General features: G+C 39.3%; 1 protein-coding gene and 1 pseudogene across 1 annotated transcript; both read left to right on the plus strand.

Annotated features, from left to right (window-relative positions):
* The first annotated feature begins 3431 nt into the window (after positions 1-3431).
* LOC103699473 (wall-associated receptor kinase 2-like) lies at positions 3432-6154 on the plus strand. The gene is made up of 3 exons (XM_039116544.1): positions 3432-4407; positions 4498-4668; positions 4889-6154. The coding sequence occupies exons 1-3, from the start codon at positions 3462-3464 to the stop codon at positions 6013-6015; spliced, it is 2244 nt and encodes a 747-aa protein (XP_038972472.1). The 5' UTR covers positions 3432-3461; the 3' UTR covers positions 6016-6154.
* Positions 6155-19541: 13387 nt separating this feature from the next.
* Positions 19542-22297, plus strand: LOC103708461 (annotated as a pseudogene).
* The last annotated feature ends 1363 nt before the right edge of the window (positions 22298-23660 follow it).

Genomic DNA, 23660 nt, shown 5'->3' on the forward strand with positions numbered 1-23660 from the left:
GACCAGGAACCGTGCAGTCAAATAACTGACAGCCTTCCGCTGCCACGACCCTGGAATTCGGATCCGTAATGACGAAACCCGCTCCATCCTTTGTGCCTCCATCCATCACCGACCCATCAAAATTAACCTTGAGGAAGCTTGGGGGTGGGGGTTCCCAGGTGAAAAACACTGTACGAAAAGCTGCCGAGGCAGAATGGAAACTCCAGATATCCTGAACTATCAAAAGTCCTTCTAAGGAGGAAACATGACTAATCTCTGCTGCCTGCGCCCGGGCGCTCTCCGCCACGAGCCTTGACGACATGCTCTGCTTGCTGAAAGTTTGAGTATTTCTTGCCAGCCATATCTGGTATGCTGTGCAGGTCGCTCTAACCGCCTCCTGACATGTCAATGGACTGCCTGACCACCAACAGATGGTCCGTAAAATGACGTTCAAGCTTTAGAGAAGATTTTGTTGCCATGATTTTAGTATTCTGATCATCTTAGCTATCATGGTGGATGATCCATAGCTAGTTAAATTAGGATCTCAGAATTATCTCAGTCAAGATGGCAGGCTAATAAAATCCAAAAAGAAATTTTGTAATATCCTTAAATATGAATTAATACATAGAAGAAGAGATACCAAAATACGGGCAAAATATAGGAATACTTGGATCAACTGCATGTTGATTTTAGAGAAAGTTTTTAAGGATTAATCCTTGAAGTCCTTTTTTTTGTAACTTTTTGGTACCAAAGGAATAAAGGATCCTCACACCATGCATGACGGCGAAACCTCGTGTATCCCATCCGGCCGTTGTTTGGCATTTACACCTCGTATATCCCATTTTATATTTTCTTATACTTTCCTGGGCCGGACTTAAAAAAAATCCGGCCCACATGTGAAATTTTATAATAATGGAATTAGAAAGTGTGCTATAATACCATATAAAAATCACCACTTCTCCTAAAAAATTAAACTGATAAAATAAGGTAAATTTATTTTTTTATATATTTTTTTACAAATAAGTCCAGGTCCTCGAGGCATCAATTGTCATTCAATCATCTAAAGAGATATGAAATGTTGATAAAAAGAAATTCTGACTTTCACATGAGGAACTTGAATTAATGATGATAATTTGAGAAAGAAAACTCCATGTTTGACAGAGGAAAACAGTGAACCAAGAGTGGCAAATTGAGTAAACCTTCAGTCCATCTAGATCCTACAAATTGCACATATGACATATTTTGGTGCACCAAGAAAGTAACCCAGTTGAGATTTACCTCCCTTCTATAAGAATGGTAATCTCATCCAAGCTTCATGATAACAATGAGGTCAGGAAAAAAACAGGCTCTCATGTGAATCAATTATAGGCTAGTGGTATGTACCCAAATAGAAATTGCTGTATTTTACTGTAGAAAGCTCCTTGATTGTGAAGAATTCACACCATAATGTTATTATTTGTAATGGTACAGAGCTTCTCTCAAAAAGATGTTTTAGCTTTTTGTAAAATCTAAAACAGTTCTCCGAAATTTTTACCAAACACCCTTATTTCATCTAAAAGTGCTTTTGGAGGGTCAGAAAGTGCTTTTTGGCCCTCCAAAAGCTCCCCCAAACGGGCCCTTAATATTCCCATCAAGGTTTCAATTTGAGATCATTGCTGAGAAGGCGGCCACCTTTTTGTTTAACATATTCCAGCTTGCCTGCAAGCATCTTATTTTAACACCAGTTGCATTTTATAGCTCTTCAAATCAACCTTTGATAACCAGTTCGCTTGGGAGGAATAATAATCATATACATGGAGACTAGATATCGCACTACAGGAAATCTTAGCTTTTCCGACGCTAGAAAAAAGCATCGGAAAATTTTGGTTCAATGCCAAACTTTGCCGACGCTTCTAAAATGCATCGGTAAATCTTGAGAATCGACAACGCTTAAAAACGTCATCAAAAGCTTGGCCAAATCCCTTTACAACTGCTCGCCCCCCTCTCCTTAGTCATCCTTACTCCCTCGATCAATGCCCTAGCTGCCCATGCGCCGACATCAATCTCTCCTCTACTCTCCTTCATCAATCTCTCATTCACCACCCCTCGTCTCCTCTCCTCTCCTCCTCCCTCCGGCGCCGACATCAATCCACCGCCTCCCCCTGCTCTCTCACCTCCATCTGGAGCCCCGATTGGCGTGCTCCGTTCCTCTTCCCCGCCGTCATCGACCTCGCCCTCGTCTAAGGTAAATCTCCTCCTCCTCTTTTTAAAGCGTCGTCGGAGTTATATCTAGGTTTTGGGGGAGTTCCGACGACAAATCTTCCGATGGTAATGGGAAGGAGGAACGCTTCTCCTTCGTATGCAGTGAGTCTGGCGCCGACGCCATGAGGACCCCGGCTTCCACCGCTCTCAGGAGAGGTAGAGCTCTGCAGCCAGCGGAGATGGGTATCCGGTTTCTCTTCTTAGAGCAGGTAAAATTTCTTTCGATCATCCCTATCTCGCTGACCTCTTTCCTCTTGCCCTAAATCTATGTCTAAGTTTTTTCTTGGATCCAATCGCAGGACGGACCTGACATGGTGGGCGGAGATCCGGAGGTGCTCGTGGACGGCGGGTCTCGGTCTAAATATTTCTTAGTAGGTTCTTCCCTTCTTTTCCTCTTCTTTTACTTCCGTTCCCCACTTTTTTTTTCCTTCTCAGATGCTAGATGCTAGATGGTGGCCTCAGGATCTCCACTTTCTTAGCTTCGAAGCCAAGGTTAGGACGGCCGCTGAGGGATCGAGCTCCGGCTCGTCTTCATCCTCGCTGACGGCTCGTCTACTGAAGAAAATAATTTTTTTAAAAAAAAATTAAGGCTAAAGCGACGCTTATAAGCGTCAGCTTTGAAGCTTTTAGCGATGCTTTTAGGCATCGCAGAAACCGACCTTTTACAATGCTTTTCAAAAATGTCGGAAAAAACTTTTTCTACGTAGGTATCGGCGACGCTTTGGGTAGCGTCAGACGGATCTTTACCGATGCTTATAAGCTTCGATAAAGAATGTAAAAAATGCCGGAAAAGAACATTTTTTTCTGTAGTATCGATCGAATGAACCGGTTTATATGGCAATGTATTACGACTACAATCTTGTCTACCATCAAACAAATGTACAAAAAGAAAATCCAAAATCCAAATGAAATAAAATTCTATTTGGGCATTAACTCGAGAAAAGATCAGCAGCAAATATGGGATAGTTGCGATTGAAAGAGAGTTCTAAAATTTTAATTATGTCTTGGTCTAACTATCCACTATACTATATACCACGATGAAAATATGTGCAATGACCTATCACTTCCAGTTGAATTAATAGGTCAGCCTTCGGGTGTTGTTGTGGTCCTCCTCGTTACACGTCCCACTCCATCTCCACTATATATTTAGTGGCGCACCAAGACATATGTACCAACTCTAACTATTGGGAAATCGAGAAGCATCTTGATTTTATTTCATTAAAAGAGAGATTGAATAAAGAATGAGAGTTACATTTATGGGAGAGTCCGGGAGAGGAGTCGTCGGAGGAGCAAAGCCATTCATGGGCGCAAGGATGCTGCTGTGCCACTCCCTCTTGACGGTACTGCTCATTGCAGCGACGGCATCGCCATTCAACAACACGCGGCCTGGCTGCCCAGCGACTTGCGGCGACGTTAGCATCCCCTACCCATTCGGCATCGGCCCGGACTGCTCCTTTCCAGCTCCTGGCTTCGCTCTTAGCTGCAACGACACTGGCAATGGCGTCTACAAACCCTTCCTCGCCGACGTCGAGTTCATCAACATAGACTTGCTGGCAGCCGAGGCTAGATTCTATTATCCGATATCCTGGCAATGCTACAACGCCACATACCACAATGTGTCGCGCAGACAATGGAGACTAGACTTCATCGGCGACCCATACCGGTTCTCCCACTACAAAAACAAGTTCTTCGTTGTCGGGTGCGAGACCCTCGCGTACCTCAGTGGGCAGAACGAGAGAGATCGCTATGAGAGCGGATGCGTAACGGTCTGCAACAGCAGTGAGAGCCTGACAAACGGGTCATGCTCCGGCATCGGCTGCTGCCAGACCTCCATCCCCAAGGGAATCAACTACTATGATGTGATCTTCGATGGCAACTTCAACAACTCTCGGGCATTGGATTTCAATCCCTGCAGCTACGCCCTTCTGGCCGAAGCCGACTGGTTCCACTTCAGCACGGCTTACGTCACTACCAGCGAGCTCAATGACACGAACGGAGGGCGGGCGCCTGCAGTGCTGGACTGGGCCATCAGCAGCGAGACGTGCGAGGTCGCGAAGCGCAACGGAACCTCCTATGCGTGCCACAGCGAGCACAGTGACTGCTTTAACTCCGCCAATGGCCCAGGATATAATTGCAACTGTTCCAGGGGCTACGAAGGCAACCCCTATCTTCCCGATGGATGCCAAGGTCTATAATTACCTTCTCTCTCTGTGAGTATATGTGTCCTTCTCTGTGTTTCTGGAGCTGACCTTCTGATTTGCTGAACTGGGATATTAGATATTGACGAGTGCGCTCTCAAGTACCCATGCTATGGGACTTGCACCAACATACCTGGGGATTACAATTGTACATGTCCCCCAGGCACGAATGGGGACGCGAAAAAAGGAACCTGCAATCCCGACCAGGGAAGCCGCAGCAATCCTTTCTCATCGGTGAAATTGGTTATAGGTAATCCTTCCCTTAGCAATAAATTGCGGTTTCTACCGCTTCTATCAAGTTTCATTAGACATGCATCAAGCACAAACTTAAACGGTGCAGAGCATAGAACTAGGCTGCTTAAAACTTTCAATCTCTCGTTTAGTATGGGAAAGGAATAAACATGAGGGAAAACCTCCTTGTTATTCGAACTCATGAATGATTTCTTTATCTGTCTATTTACAATCTCCAGGCATTGTCGCTAGCACCAGCTTGGCCCTTCTACTCTTACTATGCATTGTCGTTTCCATGGTATATAATAGAAGAAAACTTATGAGGATAAAAGAGGAATACTTTCGGCGACATGGAGGGCAGTTGTTACTAGAAGAGATAAAGTCGAAGCAAGGTCTTGCATTTAAGGTATTTACGAAAGAAGAGCTAGAACAGGCGACAAACAACTTTGACAAGAACCGAATTCTTGGAGGTGGAGGCCATGGAACTGTCTATAAGGGAATACTGAATGACAACCATGCAGTTGCCGTAAAAAAATCAAAAGTAATTGATGATCACCAAAAGAAGGAATTTGGGAAGGAGATGGTTATTCTTTCTCAGATCAACCATAAGAATGTGGTGAAGCTCTTGGGATGCTGTCTGGAGGTGGAAGTCCCTATGTTGGTTTATGAATTTGTTTCCAATGGAACCTTATTCCAGTTAATCCATGCCAGGAATAGGACATCCCACATTTCATTGGATACCCGTTTGGAGATTGCTTCACAATCCGCGGAAGCCCTTGCATATCTACATTCATCAGCATCCCCTCCAATCCTTCATGGAGATGTCAAGTCTTCCAACATACTTTTAGATGACAACTACAATGCAAAGGTGTCGGATTTTGGAGCTTCAATGTTGGTGCCAAAGGATGAAACTCAGTTTGCTACACTAGTTCAGGGGACTTGTGGTTACTTGGATCCTGAATACCTACAAACATGCCAATTAACTGATAAAAGTGATGTTTATAGTTTTGGGGTTGTTCTTTTGGAGCTCCTTATCAGAAAGAAGGCTGTTTATTTTGAAGGATCTCGTGAAGAAAGGAGCCTCTCATCAAGTTTTTTATCTGCCATGAAGGAGGATCGACTTCTACAGATTTTGGACGATCATATTAAAAATGAAGAGGATATGGAGTTGGTACAAGAAGTTGCTGAGCTAGCAAGGCGATGCCTCAATGTTAGGGGTGAAGATAGGCCTACGATGAAGGAGGTGGCCGATGATCTAGATCAGTTAAGAAAATTCAAGCAGTCATCAAGCTACACTGAAAATGAAATCTCTGAGTGCTATAGTATAGAAAAGAAAGCAGGGATAGAAATAGAATGTGGTAGATGATCTTTATTTTTTTTCCTTTATTTTTTGAAGAAGAGTTGGAGGATGATCATATTGCATAGAATAATACAAGTTTCTATCCCCATGTATTAAAACTATGATGTTGATTTATATGTACTTGTGCATGCATTTGCAAGATGCAGTATTTCTAGTTTATGAATTGTAGTTAGTTTGAATTATAGATTTATGGTTTTTTTTCTGATTGTTGTTGGTGCTGCTGCTGTCTTGCTAATCATCTAAACCATAGTTACAAATTTTGGGCTTTTATTTGAACAAAGGGTAGCTCCAATTTAGATTATTCCATTTACTTAAAAAATAATGGTATCCCCAAAGACAAACTTGAAATATATATAGTATATAAACGCTCAACAATGCAAACAATTTGCTCAAGAAAAATTATCGGGTATGAACCGGTAAACAAACATCATAATCATCATAATCTATAGTCAGCGTGATTTTTGAAGTCAATTATTTGGCACAACTCCTCCATACATGTCCATCGTGTTAAGGCATTTTCCCGGTTTGGGCATTATCAAGCAAGTGAGCTTCTTATAATTTTTTTGAAATTATTACTGGTACATTTTTTCACTATTTTACAAAATAAAATTGGAGCTATCAGTGCATCTATCTTATTAGGTGACTCTAAGTGGGATTCGGATGATCCAGTCCAATTTGACCCATCATCGTGCAATCGTAAATTTCTATTGAAATGTGAACACATTGAATGCAAAACCTCTATAAGTATCCTTGAGAGTTAATTATAAAAAAATGTCCCACCTCTCTTATCTAAAACTATTTCATTTGAGCTCCACACATGTTTGGACTCCACTATTTTAATATCTTTTTTGGTGCGGGGAATCTACCGTGCACTGTCTTTTTCCAATGGAATAGGGATTTCATCTTTCGCACGAACGGATGTTTCACCACCCAAATCTACAATTGGATCGTCAACTAGTCGCTTCGAAATATGTGCACATAGATGCATGATATTTTTTTAATTTGAAGCACTTTTAAATAGTATTTTTGTCATATGAAATAAATTTTAGTGAAAGAAATATTTCAACTAAGGCTCGATTTATTCAAATGAATCAAGAATATAAATACAGTGGGTGATCCAATAAAAAGGTCATGTGAAAGAAAGCGAATCGTCCTTTGGCGTGCAGGACACAACCCCAATTCTTCCTGGAGACCATCATGAGTCATGACTGTATATGTGATTTCCTTGTCGAGGGTTCTTCTTTCCGTCTTTTCTAAGGAGCTCTCCCTTCCAAAAACGAAAAAAAAATTCTCTTCCACTTGCTACAAAATTCCAAGCTCATCTATTGAAATGTGAACGCGTTGAATGCAAAACCTTCAATCCTATCTTATCTAGCGAAATAAAAATTCCACTTACGACTCTCACACCACGCGGGACGGCCAACCCGCAACCCGATTGACTGCTCGAGAAGACCCAGCGACGGAGCAAGCCGTCGAACGGGACCGAGTGTGTCGTTTTCGGATGCAGTGCGTCCAAGAAACGAGGGATCGAGTTAATGCGTCTTCAAAACACCAACAAGAAAACGTTGAGTTGGTGGATGCGGAACCGACTAGTAGCTAGTGCACTTAGTTGTCACGAAAAATTAATGTTGTATCCGGCTCATCTAACTCATTTGCAATTTCACTCTCGATCAAAATAAAAAAAAAATTAAAATAGCTATTTTTTGACGTATTTGATCCGTAAGTAGAATCAAAATCGAAATAATAAAATTAATTAAATAATATTTTTTTAAAAAATAAATAATTAGAGAGATATTTTTAAAAAATTACTTTTTTTATAGTAAACATGGGGGAATTAGATTTGAATATTACGAAAAGAGCCCGGATTAGATTTCGGACGATCGAAGCATTCCAAATTTTGAGCTTTTATTTGAACAGAGAGCAGTTCCAAGTTAAATTATTCTATTTACTTCAAAATAATGGTATTCCCAAAGACAAACCTAAAATATATAGTGCAGAAATGCTCGGCCATGTAACAGGCACGTAGACGCATAATTTTCTCAAAAAAATTATAATTGTCAAGTACGAACTCGTAAACAAAAATCATAATCATTATAATCTATAGGCAGCTTGATTCTTGAAGTTCAAATATTTGGCACAGTTCCTTACATGCCCACCGTATTGAGGCACTTCTCAAGTTTGGACACTTCTAAGAAAGTGAGCTTCTTATAATTTTTTTTGAAATAATTACTGATACATTTTTTTTATAAATATATGTTATTGATACATATTTCTCACTAATTTATAAAATAAAATTGGAGCCATCAGTGCATCCGTCTGATTCTACGTGAGAATCGGATGATCCGGTCCAATCCGAGCCAACCCCATGGAAACGTGAATTTCTATTGCAGTGTGAACGCATTGAATGCAAAACCTCGGTATTTAGGAGTTGGTTATAAAAAAACCCTTTCATTTGAGCTCCACACATGTTTGGATTCCACTATTTTGATGACTTTTTTGGCGTAGGGAATCTACTGTGCACTGTCTTTTTCCGATGGGACAGCGATTTCATCTTTCGCACGAATAAAAGTTTTACCACCCAAATCCACTATTGGATCGTCAACAAGTCGCTTTCGAATATGTGCAGGTGGATGCATGATGAGTTCTTTAAAATCCGTGCAGTAGGTGATCCAATAAAAGGTTCATGTGAAAAAAAGCGAATCATCGCGTGCAAGACACAACCCCAATCCTTTCTGGGGACCATCATGACTATATACATGATTTCCTTGTCAAGGGAACTTTTTTTTTTTTTCCTTTTTTAGTGGTTCATCTTTCCGCCCTTTCTAAGGAGCTCTTCCTTTTTCCCTTTCCACGCACAACCAAAAGTAGATATTTACTTGAAGATATTCTAGTGCAACATGCAAATTAGAGAGAAATTGAGCACAAAGTTGACTTAGAATATGACTAAGGGATACTTGATGCACATCGGAGGATCAAATTTAAATAACATGCATGCTTTATTGATATATGCACTAGCATGATGGCTAGAGTCCCATTCTTTAATTTAGAAAATATACCCCTCCTAAAATATTATTTTTGTTAATTGCATAGTTATCTAGAAAAATATATTTTGTTAATATCTAAAATATTTATTTTATCAATAAATACTTTTATTTTATTTTGAATAAAATAAAAGTTTGTTAATATCTTAATATATTATTCAATATTATTGTTCTTTTTAGAATATCATTAGTAAAAAAATATTATTATTATTGCAAAAATATATTATTCTTATCATTTGTGTTATTAATATCATTAATTTTGCTGTTTTTACTAAAATATTACTAATTTTAATTAATGTGCTAAAGTATTATTGTTTTGTATAATGTTTATATCAAAGAAACTCTTTTCGTGGTTCGGCAGTCCTGTGCATGATAATTTATATATGTGTAGAACATATATTTCCCTCATGCTAGGCCTCGAAAGATAGCAATTAAGCCCATTTCACGTCAATTTTGACTCTGCTTTGCCTTTTTCCCCTTGTAGTTTATGGTGCCGTAACTCCCATAAGGCCTGGCAAGTTGAGAATAGCCAGCTCTGCACTTCCGATTCAGTCTTATACCGTCCAAACTGATATCTAAGGCTTCCATATTCCAACCGTGGAACCCACTACTAGAAATCAAAAATTATTTTGTTTCCCTGAGGAATAAGAAATCCTCCTTTTTCTTACAAGCTTCCTCCTTCTTGATACTTATCATGAGGCCCATCTTGCCCTGAGACAATTATAATAAAAATGGATATTAAATTCCGCTACGCATAAATGAAACAAATCCATCACAGGCTTTCAAACATTTCAAGCCCAAACCAGCTACTTCCACCATTTAGCTGTGAAGGTTAAGACCACCTAATTTTTACTAGAGTGATGTGCATTTCTAACAGTGCTTGCTAGAAAACATATATATTCTGGCTGCTGGTTAGAGGGAAAAATTTATGACTGTTGCTGCAACTTGCTGCACCTTCTGCTATGCGCCGAAGCACCATTTATTTCTTCTGGTCGTCTTGATAAACAAGCAACACGATCTTCTGAGTCAAACTCAAAAAGCTGACCTTTACGAGATTAACCTAGCCATAGCATAAAAGCTTCATACAGCACTAGAATGTGGGAATGACTATGCGAAGTTACATCTCCAACCATAGACTTGATCATGAATATTGAAATTATTTATAGTGTTGATGTGCAAAAAGAATTTTACAACAATATTATGCATGATATTACTTGAAGCTATATATGTAATCTCCATGTCGAACAGCAATCAACGCAAATGATTTATCAGAAACTATTTCTATTTGTTTTAAGCATGCCTTGTTCACTAGTTTGAAACATTCAAACAAGGTCTATTTATAATATTCCCACCGATGGTGTTGGTCTCCTGGATGGACGAGTAGAGAAGCTCCCATGAATCCGAAATTGAAGCGGTGTCAAGGGAGGGAACCGAGACGACGGTGAGGTGGGTAAAGCGCAGCAAATCAGGCCCGGACTCGGATTGGGCCAAACTTAGGAATCAAGTCGTATCTAAACGTCTGGCCCGGGCCAGCGGGAATCCCTTAGCCCAGTTCGGACCGACCTGATATTCTTAAATTAAATAATGAATAACATATTGTTATATCACTAAAAGAATATTATATTATGATAATTTATCATCATTTTTTTTAAATATAACTCCTATCTAAGGAAATTAGAAAGGTGATTCGTTTGCCAAATCAGCATACACTTGATAGTCGAGGTGATGCTTAGTTACATTGATGATATTGGATGAATGATTGGATGCTTAAATTTTTGCTAGAACTAGAGAACATCCTAGCTCTTGATTTCTTTTTCCTTGATTGTATTATTTTATAAACAAAAAAATTTCAACCTTTTATTTTTTAGAATCTTAAATATTTTTTTGATAGTCCATTAACTATTTAATATCACTTATTTATAGGAATCTAGGCTCAGTCTTTCACAACTAAGATTCAGGATAATCACAGCACAATGGTGGACAGTTTGTCCTATGCAAAAGTTCAGAAGATAACTGGGGAGATTTGGGCTTCAAAGTGCGTAAGATGGTAAACTAAAATATTAAATGTGTGGCTTTAGGGATGACAACCTCTGTAGATCAAGCTTCATAGATCTGCTCTTTCAAATGTTTTTTTTTCATAACCGATGGCATCATGAATGTCATTTATAGGTCAAACAAGGTTATCACCAAAAAAAAGGTTAAAAAAAGGAAAGAAACCGTGTTCTTAGCTGGATTATGATTCCAACTCTCTCGCTTAATCAATGTATATGTCCATCTAACTATGTTTCAATCCCTTTGTAGTCAATGCCGGAAAGTTTAGTTTATCTTTGAGATTTCCTAAATTATTAAATGGTATTACAAAATTGATTGCATTGATATCAATTACGTGGATTGGATCTAAAATATTTGGCTCAAGACTAAGTATTCAAACTTTTTGACATTGTTGATGATATAGTTTTGTTGGAAGTCCTGTGGAGAACTTGCAATCGAAGTATGTGATATGTCATGCTACCTACTTTGGGTGGCATCGTAGTATCACTTAATAACGTCGAAGAGAATGTCCTAATCATGCTACCGTGGAGCCGAGTAAGATGCTGTGTAGATTCTGAAATTTTATCCGGATGCAATAACAAATACATTTGCGTGGAAGTAGAAATCATCAATTATTTTAGGTTCTTGAGATGCATACATTGAAGGCTTCCACTCTGAAATACTGGGTTTGGTTTTCCAAATCAAGTGTGTTTCGTTAAAATATAAAGATTTATCTGCACGATTTGGACTTTGTACTCTGCCTGACGTGAGACGTGAAGTAATCTCGGACAAATGGTGGCATGGATGCTGAAATCCCATCCTAACCCGACCCGCTTGGAGCCCCTTTATATCAGTCCAGACGTTTAAAGCTTATCAATTCATTCCCCTTCTCTGCTCCTAGTTTTCCCTTCCATCTTAGAGAGCTGGCTCCAAGCAATTATATCTGTTCCCTCCAAGTCTTGCATGGCTAGTCGACAAGGGTCTCTCACTGCTGCCTTGTTTCAACCTCACAATCTCTCTCTGATGCAGACTTTCGGCAAGCTCTTTGATCATCTTTTGCTGCCAGATCTTAATTACAATATCTTGCAGCTACGAGTTGCTATTTCTTGAATTTCTATAACAAATATAATCTTCTTGGTATTTTTTTCAGTATGGTGAAATGTAATGGTGAACCTGCCGCCTTCTTGTTTATTAACAATAGGAATTATCCCTTACTATTTTTCTTGTTTTATAGAAGAAGCATCCATGTTTTTGATCTCACGAAATTTTGTTGCGAGCATACTATTACCCCTGCTTTTTCTTCCAACAGGGGAAGGAAAGATGGTGAGAAAGAAGGCGACGGCTTCCGAGGGATAGCACCCCTAAACTCGACGTATTGTCCCCCACAACTTATCCTCTCTTTATCCGTATCTTTCCACCCATTTCTATTTACACAATCTTCTTAGATGTTTCTGAGTTTTTCTTCTAGCACCCACTCTGTCTCAATCTGATGCTTTCTTGTTTCCATACGCAAAACAGTTCCTGCTCTCCTCATGTACATCAACTTAGTCTAAGCTAGTTGTTAAGTGCATGCGGCTGGAAGTCCTAAATTGCGTTGTGCTGCTGTCATATTTAGTGCACATTAGACGCAAGATAAATGCTGCCAGTTCAAAGGAAATTACATGCCGGCGCCTGCTGCCGGCGCCGTTGCTGCCTCCCTCACCGTGATCGTGAACAAGCTCGCCACAATGTAACTGTCAATGGCATTCGCACATTCGCCATTACCATCATCACTGGCCTCCTCCTTCGGGCTTCTGCCATGCCCGAATCCAAACATCGAATTGCTTTCATCTTCATATTAGCAGCAGGCTTCATGGCTTTCATGGCATCCATCTACGCACCTGGGAAAGCCACAAGAGCCATCACAGCCACCATCAGCATTTTCTCAGCTGCTGTGGCCTTGTGCCTGTATGTATCTTTGTGTCTCCCTGCTGAGCTCCAATGGGTCTCATGCCTCATGTTTGGCCTCATAATGGTATGTCTACTCTTCGGAGAACCTAATTGCCAATCTTTTCTGGAATGGATGCATAGGAGAATCAAAGACATAATTGCAGGTAGTCACGTTTCGTTGGTCGAAGACTTAGAGGCCCGTCAAACTTCAATCAGTGGTCAAATGGGTGCGGTGGAGGTGACCAATGTATAGCTGTCGTAACAGGCATGTAACAAATGGGTATATTTGTCGACATCCTATGCTTATCGTGTGCATCGGTTGTGCTTGTTCTATAAGATCAAATACCACTTGGTATAGTTGTGAATATAAACTACGGTTCTCTTTGTTATAGGGTTGGTTTTGCATGTAATAAAATTATGATTGGGTTTGTAATAATGATATGATTTTCTTTTAAATAAGATGTGGTTCATTCTATATCGATTATGTATTGAATAGATCTTTGATATTTACATAGAACTAGAAAAATTTAGATGATATCTTCTAGTTAGTCTCTTTGGGAGAGATCATGAATTATTACAAATACTAGTAGAGCGAATTTGACCCATGACCCATATGGACGATGATGTTTTTTATTAGATTTATGGTACTTATGAAGGAATTTAGACCCTTAGCCTAGTGGTACTTATATAAGGCTAAGATTCCCTCTTAATTACTTAATTTATGTAGGAGATGTAAGGCACATCTTTTTTTTTTGATGCCAAATTTAGAAGGTTATTTGGATTACAGGCAAACAAAAAACCAAACATTCAAAAAATATAAAGGAACATGTCAATAGAAATCAAGAAAAAGATTTTTGGATAAGCTAAACGGAAAAACTAAACATTAAAAAAAAAAAAAAAGCAAAGGGCGTTTTAAGTTGTATCTTCAATCACAACCATGTAATTTTTATTCGAGAATCTACGTTGATTGCAATGATAGCATCTGGATAATTGTAGTTGAAAAATACAAGTAGTTAGCGTTCTAGGTGGCTAAAGTTGCTACAATTGCAACTACATTTCCAGTTCCTCATTTAGCGGGTTTGGAGCCGCAATGAGAGAAAATCTTATGTTTGTTTGCTTGTAAATAAAAATTATACTATTAAAATAATATTAATTATGTCTCGGCCAACCACTGCCCCTGTTAGGACATAAACCTCTCGTGAAGATGGATATCTCGAACTCCTTTTCGTTTGTCTCACAGCCTATTTGATAAGACAAAATATTGCAAAGGAGCCCCAAAATGCAGTTTGCTTTGCCGGATTTTGGTCGAGTTACAGCAATCCAAACAACGGAAAGGGCCACCTCCCGCAACTGGGGTTGGCTCGCACACTTCTGCAGGTATCCAGACGCATATATATCAATCCAGAAATCCACAATCATCAAGCACATCATTTGTATTGAAACTATAAGATTCTTCAGTTTCTTGGCTATAGTTTGGGATATGATTCATAATCATTGGGTTAGTAAAGAACCGCGAATTCCATTGGGTGCGTCAAAAAAAAAAAAAAAAGCGAAGAAATTTCGAAGGATTTACCTCACTGAGGAGGCGAGCGGAGTGACCGGAACCGAGCCACCGGAGAAGAAGCTCCACCGCCGGGCGGGGTGAGAACTGGGTTTGGGATCTCCGTCGCCATTTCTTGGAGATTATATCTTCTTGATTTCAGATTTCTTTGGGGTTTCAGTTCTTTTAGGGAGGGGAGGGGAGGGGGAGGGAAGGGAGCCGTGCGCAAATTAGAGAGGAACTGAGAACAAGGTTGACTTAGATTGGGACGGGGGATACCTAATTGATGCACATCAAAGGAACGAATTTAAACAACATGCATGCCTCATTGATAGCCGCACTAGCATATAACTCGCTCGATGGGTGGGGTGTTATTCTTTAATTTAGAAAATATACCCTCCCAAAATATTATTTTTATTAATTGCATAGTTATCTAGAAAAATATATTTTTGTTAATATATAAAATATTTATTTTATCGATAAATATTTTTATTTATTTTGAATAAAATATAATTTGTTAATATATTATTCAATATTATTAATCTTTTTAGAATATCATTAGTAAAAAAAATATTATTATTATTAGTAAAATATATTATTCTTTTTATTAGTGTTATTAATATCATTAATTTTACTTTTTTACTAAAATATTACTAATTTTTATTAATGTGCTAAAATATTATTGGTTTGTATAATGTTTATATCAAAGAAACTCTTTTCATGGTTCGGCAGTCCAGTGCATGATAATTTTTAAATATGCAAAACATATATTGCCCTCATGCTAGGCCTAGAAAGATGGCAATGAAGCCCATTTCACCTCAATTTTGACTCTGCTTTGCCTTTTTCCCTTTGCAGTTTGTGGTGCCGTAACCCCCCAATTTCAGGCCTGGCAAGAAAGAATAGCCAGCTCTACACTTCGGATTCAGTCTTGTACCGTCCAAACGGATATCTTAGGCTTTCATATTCCAACCATGGAACCCACTACTAGAAATCAAAAATTACTCTGTTTCCCTGAGGAATAAGAAATCCCTAATAGTTAGTCCCATAAGATCGAAGGAATCAAATTACCAGACGTTCAATTTCTTAAAAGCTTCCTCCTTCTTGATACTACCATTAGGCCCATCTTGCCCTGATACAATTATTATAAAAATGGATATTCAATTCCGCTACGCATCAACGAAACAAATCCATTACAGGCTTTCATACATTTCAAGCCCAAACCAGCTTCTTCCACCATTTAGCTGTAAAGGTTAAGACCACCTAATTTTTACTAGAGTGATGTGCAAAATTTTATGACGGCTGCTGAAACTTATTGCACCTTCTGCTATGCGCCGAAGCACCATTTATTCCTTCTGGCTGTCTCGATAAACAAGCATCACATAGCCGGCAACATGATGCTCTGAATCAAACTCACAAAGCTGACCTTTACGATCATATTTATCTGCAGTAACTCAGAGTAATCAAAACGCTGACGCTCCTTCATTAGAGCAATCACATCTCCAGAGGCCTAAATTATTGATTGTTTAGAGCAATGACCAATAGCCATTTCCATCGGATCGAGATTAACCTAGCCATAGCATAGAAGCTTCATATAGCACTAGAATGTACAAGCATCGCCAGTATTAACAATGTTGTGGGAATGTCTATGCGAAGTTACATCTCCAACTATAGAATTGATCATGAATATTGAAATTAATTATATTGTTGATGTGCAAAAAGAATTTCATAACAATATTATGCATGATATTACTTGAAGCTATATATATAATCTCCATGTCAAACAGCAATCAACGCAAATGATTTATCAGAAACTATTTTTATTTGTTTTAAGCATGCCTTGTTCACTAGTTTGAAATATTCAAACAAGGTCTATATATAATATTCCCACGGATAGTGTTGGTCTCCTGGATGGACGAGTAGAGAAGCTCCCATGAATCCGAAATTGAAGCGGTGTCAAGAGAGGGAACCGAGGCCACAGTGAGGTGGGTGAAGCTCAGCAAATCAGGCCCGGACCTATACCTCGGCAAAACTCGGATCGGACCAAGCTTAGCAAGCAAGTCATATCTAAACGTCCGGCCCGGCCCAGGCCGGAGGGAATCCCTGAGCCCAGTCCGGACCGACCTGATATTCTTAAATTAAATAATGAATAACATATTGTTATATCACTAAAAAATATTATATTATAATAATTTATCCTCATTTTTTTAAATATAACTCCTATCTAAGAAAATTAGAAAGGTGATTTGTTTGCCAAATCAGCGTAGACTTGATAGTCAAGATGATGCTTACTTACATGGATGGTATTGGATGAATGATTGGATGCTTGAATTATTGCTGGAAGTAGAGAGCATTCTAGTTCTTGATTTTTTTTTCCTTGATTGTCCTATTTTATAGACAAAAGAAATTTCAACCTTTTATTGTTTAGCATCTTAAATATTTTTTTGATAGTCCATTAACTATTTAATAGCATTTAATTATAGGAATCTAGCTAGGCTCAATCTTTCACAACTAAGATTCAGAGTAATCACAGCACAATGGTGGACGGTTTGCCCTATGCAAAAGTTCCGAAGATAACTTGAAAATTTGGGCTTCAAAGTGCGTAAGCATCTCACACCAAGGTTGGATATTGCCAGGAAGGTAAACTAAAATATTAAATGTGTGGTTTTAGGGATGATAAGTTGGACCTCCACAAATCATGCTTCACAAATTTATTTTTTTTCAAATGTTTTCTTTTCATTGCCGATGGCACCATGAATGTCATTTAGAGGTCAAACAAGGTTATCACCAAAACAAAACAAAAAAAGGAAACGAAAAAAAGAAAAGAAAACATGTTCTTGGTGGGATTATGATTCCAACTCTCTCGCTTAATCAATATATATGTCCATCTAACTATGTTTCAATCCCTTCATAGTCTATGCTGGATAGTTTAGTTAATCTTCAAGATTTCCTAAATTATTAAATGATATTAGGAAATTGATTGCATTGATATCAATCACGAACAATTACGTGGATTGGATCTAAAATATTTGGCTCAAGACTAAGTATTCAAACTTTTTGACATGGTTGATGATATAGTTTGGTTGGAAGTCCTGTGGAGAACTTGCAGTCGAAGTATGTGATATGTCGTGCTACTTACTTAGGGTGGTGGCTGGAGCTGGAGGCCCTCCCCGCGCGAATCCAGATAGACCAATAGAATTCAAATTCAAATACATACTTTTGTTCGTGCATAGATGGCCTATGGATGTTTGAGCAAGATTGGCACAAAATGTTGAACATGATCACCTCATAAATATTATCTTGTTTAATTGTCCATTGCTGATTAATGCAGGAACTATGAGTGATCGAAGTGGACCTTTGAGTTTGGTATATGATCGAAGTGAAGACCGTTTCTACTCCACGACTTATTAAAATCAAATGCTAGTATTGAACTAAATTGTATTTCACAATACTTGAAACCTGAAAATAATGTTGAACCTTTTTCAAGTCAATGGTTATATCTTGCTTCAACAATTTATCAATTTTGGCGGCATGATTATCAATGACCAGAATTGAGGAAGGCTAAAATAAACCTTTGCCAATATCTATTATCTGGGTGAAGATTTAGATTAGATGCACTTATTGAGTGTTTGATATTTGTGGCAAAGAGAACTGATTTACATGTCCGTAGTCCATTCAATTACATTGTAACAAAGGATAGTTTACATGTTCATAGTCCGTTGATTACCCATTGACAGATCTTCGAGTGCTCCAAACTCTATTATGCATCCACTTGTGAAGATCTCAAAACAACCAGTGGTCGACAGTGGATTTGATAATGTTCATACATCTTATCGTTATGGATACCATCCTGTTTGAATTTCAAATTTGGGATAGTTACAACTCAATCTTATTGATGTTCTTGAGGGTGAGTTATGCTGACAGTATTTAACAATCCTAGCACTAGTTTGATGGTGGGTGTCCTTAGGATCAGGCATTCCAAAGATATAGTTGGTAAACCCTAGGAACCCACCAAAAGTGAGGAAAGAGAGCATGGGGAGAAGGCAAGGGAAGAATAATTCCGGCAATAAATTTTTTACTACTTAAAGATCTCAAGTATCTCAAGAATAATTACAAGAGGAGCCCCAGTGGGGGTATTTATAAGTGGTACAAGAGGATTTTTTTCTCCAGCTATCCAATATGGAATTCTAAGTTCTATTCTAACTTGAAAAACTCCAACTATTAATTTTTCTAATAACATCAAAAGTTCTCAAAAAGAAAGTTCACAAAATACAAACTTTCTAGAATTGACGAACAAGCTAGTTGACCCATGTGTATGGGATTGCAACCCAAAATTCACAACCCATGCAGTTAGAATCCTCAACCCATGCGACTGGAACTTGCGACCCATGCAGGTAGAATTCGCGGCCCATGCAGCCGGAAATTGCGACCTATGTGGCCGTTAAGTGCATCCCTAGGCGCTCTGGCATCACTTGAACCTGCACAAATCTTCCAATGATTGGGTTATGCATATGAAGTTTCTGGCTGCCGCAAATAGTAGGAAGGTCGTGGATGAGACTTTTGTGTGCATTCCAAACGGACGACAAATCTCATCAAAAAGCATACGTTATTCACATATTGTCTGTTGTAATTCCCTCATTAATAAATATGCGGTAAGCTCATGTAATCTCGTGTTCTTAATTATATCCGGCCACTCTTCAACTGACGAAGTGTTGGTTGGTGCCGTAAACTCCAAAGAAGTTGCGAATGGCCGGCTGCACGCTTCTGACCTAGTCTTGTACCGTCCAAACATATATATATATCTTTGGCTTTCATCTTCCAACCTCGTGGAACCCGCTAGTAATGAATGCTTATTCCGTTTCATTGAGGAATAAGAAAACTCTGGGTTGCCAACGGAGTTCTTTGGGTTCACGAACCCGGGAGATCGTTCTCTCCAACTACGCAAGGTCTGAAGAAGACAAAACGAGCTGGATCAACCAAAGCTAGGGCGTTGAAGCTGCGATGGAAAAACAGCCAGCCAGCGCATGGGTTTCTCGAGAACGATCCCACGCCATGCTCTTAAATAGCTTGCAACAGGGGTGAGAGGAGCAAAGCCAATCATGGGCGCATGGATGCCGCTGTGCCTCTCTCTCTTGACGGTACTGCTCATTGCTGTGACGGCATCGCCATTCAACAACACGCGGCCTGGCTGCCGACCGACATGCGGCAACGTTAGCATCCCCTACCCATTCGGCATCGGCCCGGACTGCTCCTTTCCAGCTCGTGGTTTCGCACTTAGCTGCAACGACACTGGGAATGGCGTCCACAAACCTTTCTACACCAACGTCGAGTTCATCAACATAGACTTGCAGACAGCCCAGACTCGCATCTACAATTACATATCCTGGCAATGCTACAACGCCACGTCCGAAGACGTGTCGCGCAGAACATGGAATCTAAACTTCATCGATGAGCCATACCGGTTGTCCGATGCCGACAACAAGTTCACAGTTGTCGGCTGCGACACCCTCGCGTACATCAGTGGGCAGAACCAGAAAGACAGCTACTTGGGTGGATGCGTGTTGCGATGTGACAGAAGTGAGAGCCTGACAAACGGGTCATGCTCCGGCATCGGCTGCTGCCAGACCGCCATCCCCAAGGGAATCAACTATTACGATGTGATCTTCGATGGCAACTTCAACAACTCCCGGGTGTGGGAATACAATCCCTGCAGCTACGCTGTTCTGGCCGAAGTGAACTGGTTCAATTTCAGCACGACTTACATTACTACCCACGAGCTCAATGAGACGAACGGAGGGCGGGCGCCCATAGTGCTGGACTGGGCCATCGGCAACGAGAAGTGCGAGGTCGCGCGGCGCAACACAACCTCCTATGGGTGCCGCAGCGAGCACAGTGACTGCTTTAACTCCTTCAATGGCCCAGGATATCTCTGCAACTGCTCCAGGGGCTACGAAGGCAACCCCTATCTTCCCGATGGATGCCAAGGTCTATAATTATCTTCTCTCTCTGTGAGTATATGCGTCTCTCTCTCTGTTTCTGGAGCTGACCTTTTGATTTGTTGGACTGCGATGTTAGATATTGACGAGTGCGCTCTCAAGTATCCATGCAATGGGACTTGCACCAACATACCTGGGGACTACATTTGTACATGTCCACCAGGCACGAAAGGCGACGCGAAAAAAGGAACCTGCAATCCCGACCACGGAAGCCGCATCTCATCAGTGAAATTGGTTATAGGTAATCCCTCCCTTAGCAATAAATTTCGGTTTCTCCTACTTCCATCAAGTTTCTTTAGACATGCATCACGCACAAACTTAAACGGCGCAGAGCACAGAACTAGGCTGCTTAAAAGTCTCAATCTTCCTTTAGCATGGGAAAGGAATAAAAATGAGGGAAAACCTCCTCGTTATTCGAACTCATGAATTATTTCCCCATCTGTCTATTTACAATCTCCAGGCATTGTCACAAGCACCAGCTTGGCCCTTCTACTCTTACTATGCATTATCGTTTCCATGGTATATGATAGAAGAAAACTTATGAGGATAAAAGAGGAATACTTCCAGCGACATGGAGGGTGGTTGCTCCTAGAAGAGATAAAGTCGAAGCAAGGTCTTGCATTTAAGGTATTTACAAAAGAAGAGCTAGAGCAGGCAACAAACAACTTTGACAAGAACCGAATTCTTGGAGGTGGCGGCCAAGGAACTGTCTATAAGGGAATAATGAATGACAGTCATGTAGTTGCCGTAAAAAAATCAAAAATAATTGATGATCACCAAAAGAAGGAATTTGGAAAGGAGATGGTTATTCTTTCTCAGATCAACCATAAGAATGTGGTGAAGCTCTTGGGATGTTGTCTGGAGGTGGAAGTCCCTATGTTGGTTTATGAATTTGTCTCCAATGGAACCTTATTCCAATTAATCCATGACAGGAATAGGACATCACACATTTCATTGGATACACGTTTGGAGATTGCTTTACAGTCCGCAGAAGCCCTTGCATATCTACATTCATCAGCTTCCCCTCCAATCCTTCATGGGGATGTCAAGTCTTCTAACATACTTTTGGATGACAACTACAACGCAAAGGTGTCCGATTTTGGAGCTTCAATGTTGGTGCCAAAGGATGAAACTCAGTTTGCTACACTAGTTCAAGGGACTTGTGGTTACTTGGATCCTGAATACCTACAAACATGCCAATTAACTGATAAAAGTGATGTTTATAGTTTTGGTGTTGTTCTTTTGGAGCTCCTCACCCGAAAGAAGGCAGTTTATTTTGAAGGATCTGATGAAGAAAGGAGCCTCTCATCAAGTTTTTTATCCGCTATGAAGGAGGATCGACTTCTACAGATTTTGGACAATCATATTAAAAATAAAGAGGACATGGAGTTGGTACAAGAAGTTGCTGAGCTAGCAAGGCAATGCCTCAATGTTAAAGGTGAAGATAGGCCTACGATGAAGGAGGTGGCCGATAACCTAGATCGGTTAAGAAAATTCAAGCAACATCCATTTTTACAGCATAATACGAAAGAGATTGGGAGCTTGCTTGGTCAGCTATCAACTACACTGAAAATGAAATCTCTGCGTACTTCAATATGGAAAAGAAAACAATGATGGATATAGAATGTGGAAGATGATCTTTATGTTTTCTCTTTGCTTTTCGAAGAAGAGTTGGAGGATAATCATATTGCATAGAAAAATACAAATATCCACCCCTATGTATTAGAACTATGATGCTGATTTATATGTACTTGTGCGTGCGTCTGCGAGATGCAGTATTTCTAGTTTATGAAATAAGAGTAGTTTAAGTTATATATTTATGGTTTCATCCTGATTGTTGTTGGTGTTGGCGTTGTTTTGCTAATCATCTGTACCACAGTTATAAATTTTGAGCTTTTAATTCAATAGAGGGTAGCTCCATGTTAGATTGTTCTATTTACTTAAAAAATAATGATATCCCCAAACACAAACTTGAAATATATAGTGCAGAAATGCTCCACCATGTAACAGGTCTGCAAATGAATAATTCCCTCAAGAAAATTATAATTGTCAAGTACAAACCAGTAAACAAACATCATAATTATCATAATCTATAGTCAGCATAATTTTTGAAGTTCAATTATTTGGCACAACTCCTCCTTGCATGCCCATCGCATTAAGGCACTTCTCTGGTTTGGGCACTTTCAATCCAGCAAGCTTCTTATAAATTTCTTTGCAATGATTACTGGTACATTTTTCTTATTATTTTACAAAACAGAATTGGAGCTATCAGTGCATCCGTCTTATTAGGTGACTCTACGTGGTAATCGGATGATCCAGTCCAATTCGACTCTATTCAAATGTGAACAAATTGAATGCAAAACATCCATTAGTACCTTTGAGAGTTAATTATAAAAAAATGTCCCACCTCTCTTATCTTCTTAGTAATGTAAGAAAACTCTTCCATTTGGACTCCATGCATGTTTGGACTCCACTATTTTAATATTCTTTTAGTGTGGGGAATCCCCCGTGCAGTATCTTTACTGATGGGATAGGGATTTTATCTTTCGCACGAGCGAAGGTTTCACCACCCAAATTTACTATTGGACCGTCAACTAGTCACTTTAAGATATGTACAAGTGGATGTATAATGTATGTAGAGTGCTTTGAAATCTGTGCAATGGGTGATCTAATAAAAATTACTGATTTCTAACCTTACAGTGTACTAATTGTAGGCTAGAGGTAGGTATCTAGGGAAATAAAAATTGTTGTATGTTGCAGACAACTGGGAAACCAAGTATCTTCAATTCGACTTTGTGTTAAAGGATCTTAGTGTCTTGTTTTTTAACTTTGGGTCCAAAGGAATAAAAACGATCTCACACCATGCGGGACGGCAAAATGATTAGAAATTAATTAAATAATAAAAATTAATTAAATAATAAAATATTTTTTAAAAAATAAATAATTAGAGAGATATTTTTAAAAATTAATTTTTAAAAATAAACATGATGGAATAAGATTTGAATATTAGGAAAAGAGTCTATCGAAGCATCCAAAATGGAAATGGAAAAGAAGCTCCACCCAACTAAATGGCTAGAGTAGGAGTCGCTAATTTATCCAAAGTAACTCTTTCGATCT

Source organism: Phoenix dactylifera, chromosome 2 (assembly GCF_009389715.1).
Source record: "Phoenix dactylifera cultivar Barhee BC4 chromosome 2, palm_55x_up_171113_PBpolish2nd_filt_p, whole genome shotgun sequence".
NCBI lineage: Eukaryota > Viridiplantae > Streptophyta > Magnoliopsida > Arecales > Arecaceae > Phoenix > Phoenix dactylifera.

Coding starts and splice junctions, on each gene's coding strand:
- LOC103699473 (XM_039116544.1), top strand. CDS start 3,462: ATGAGAGTTACATTTATGGGAGAGTCCGGGAGAGGAGTCGTCGGAGGA. Junction 4,408..4,497: donor TCTTCCCGATGGATGCCAAG/GTCTATAATTAC, acceptor CTGGGATATTAG/ATATTGACGAGTGCGCTCTC. Junction 4,669..4,888: donor ATCGGTGAAATTGGTTATAG/GTAATCCTTCCC, acceptor TACAATCTCCAG/GCATTGTCGCTAGCACCAGC.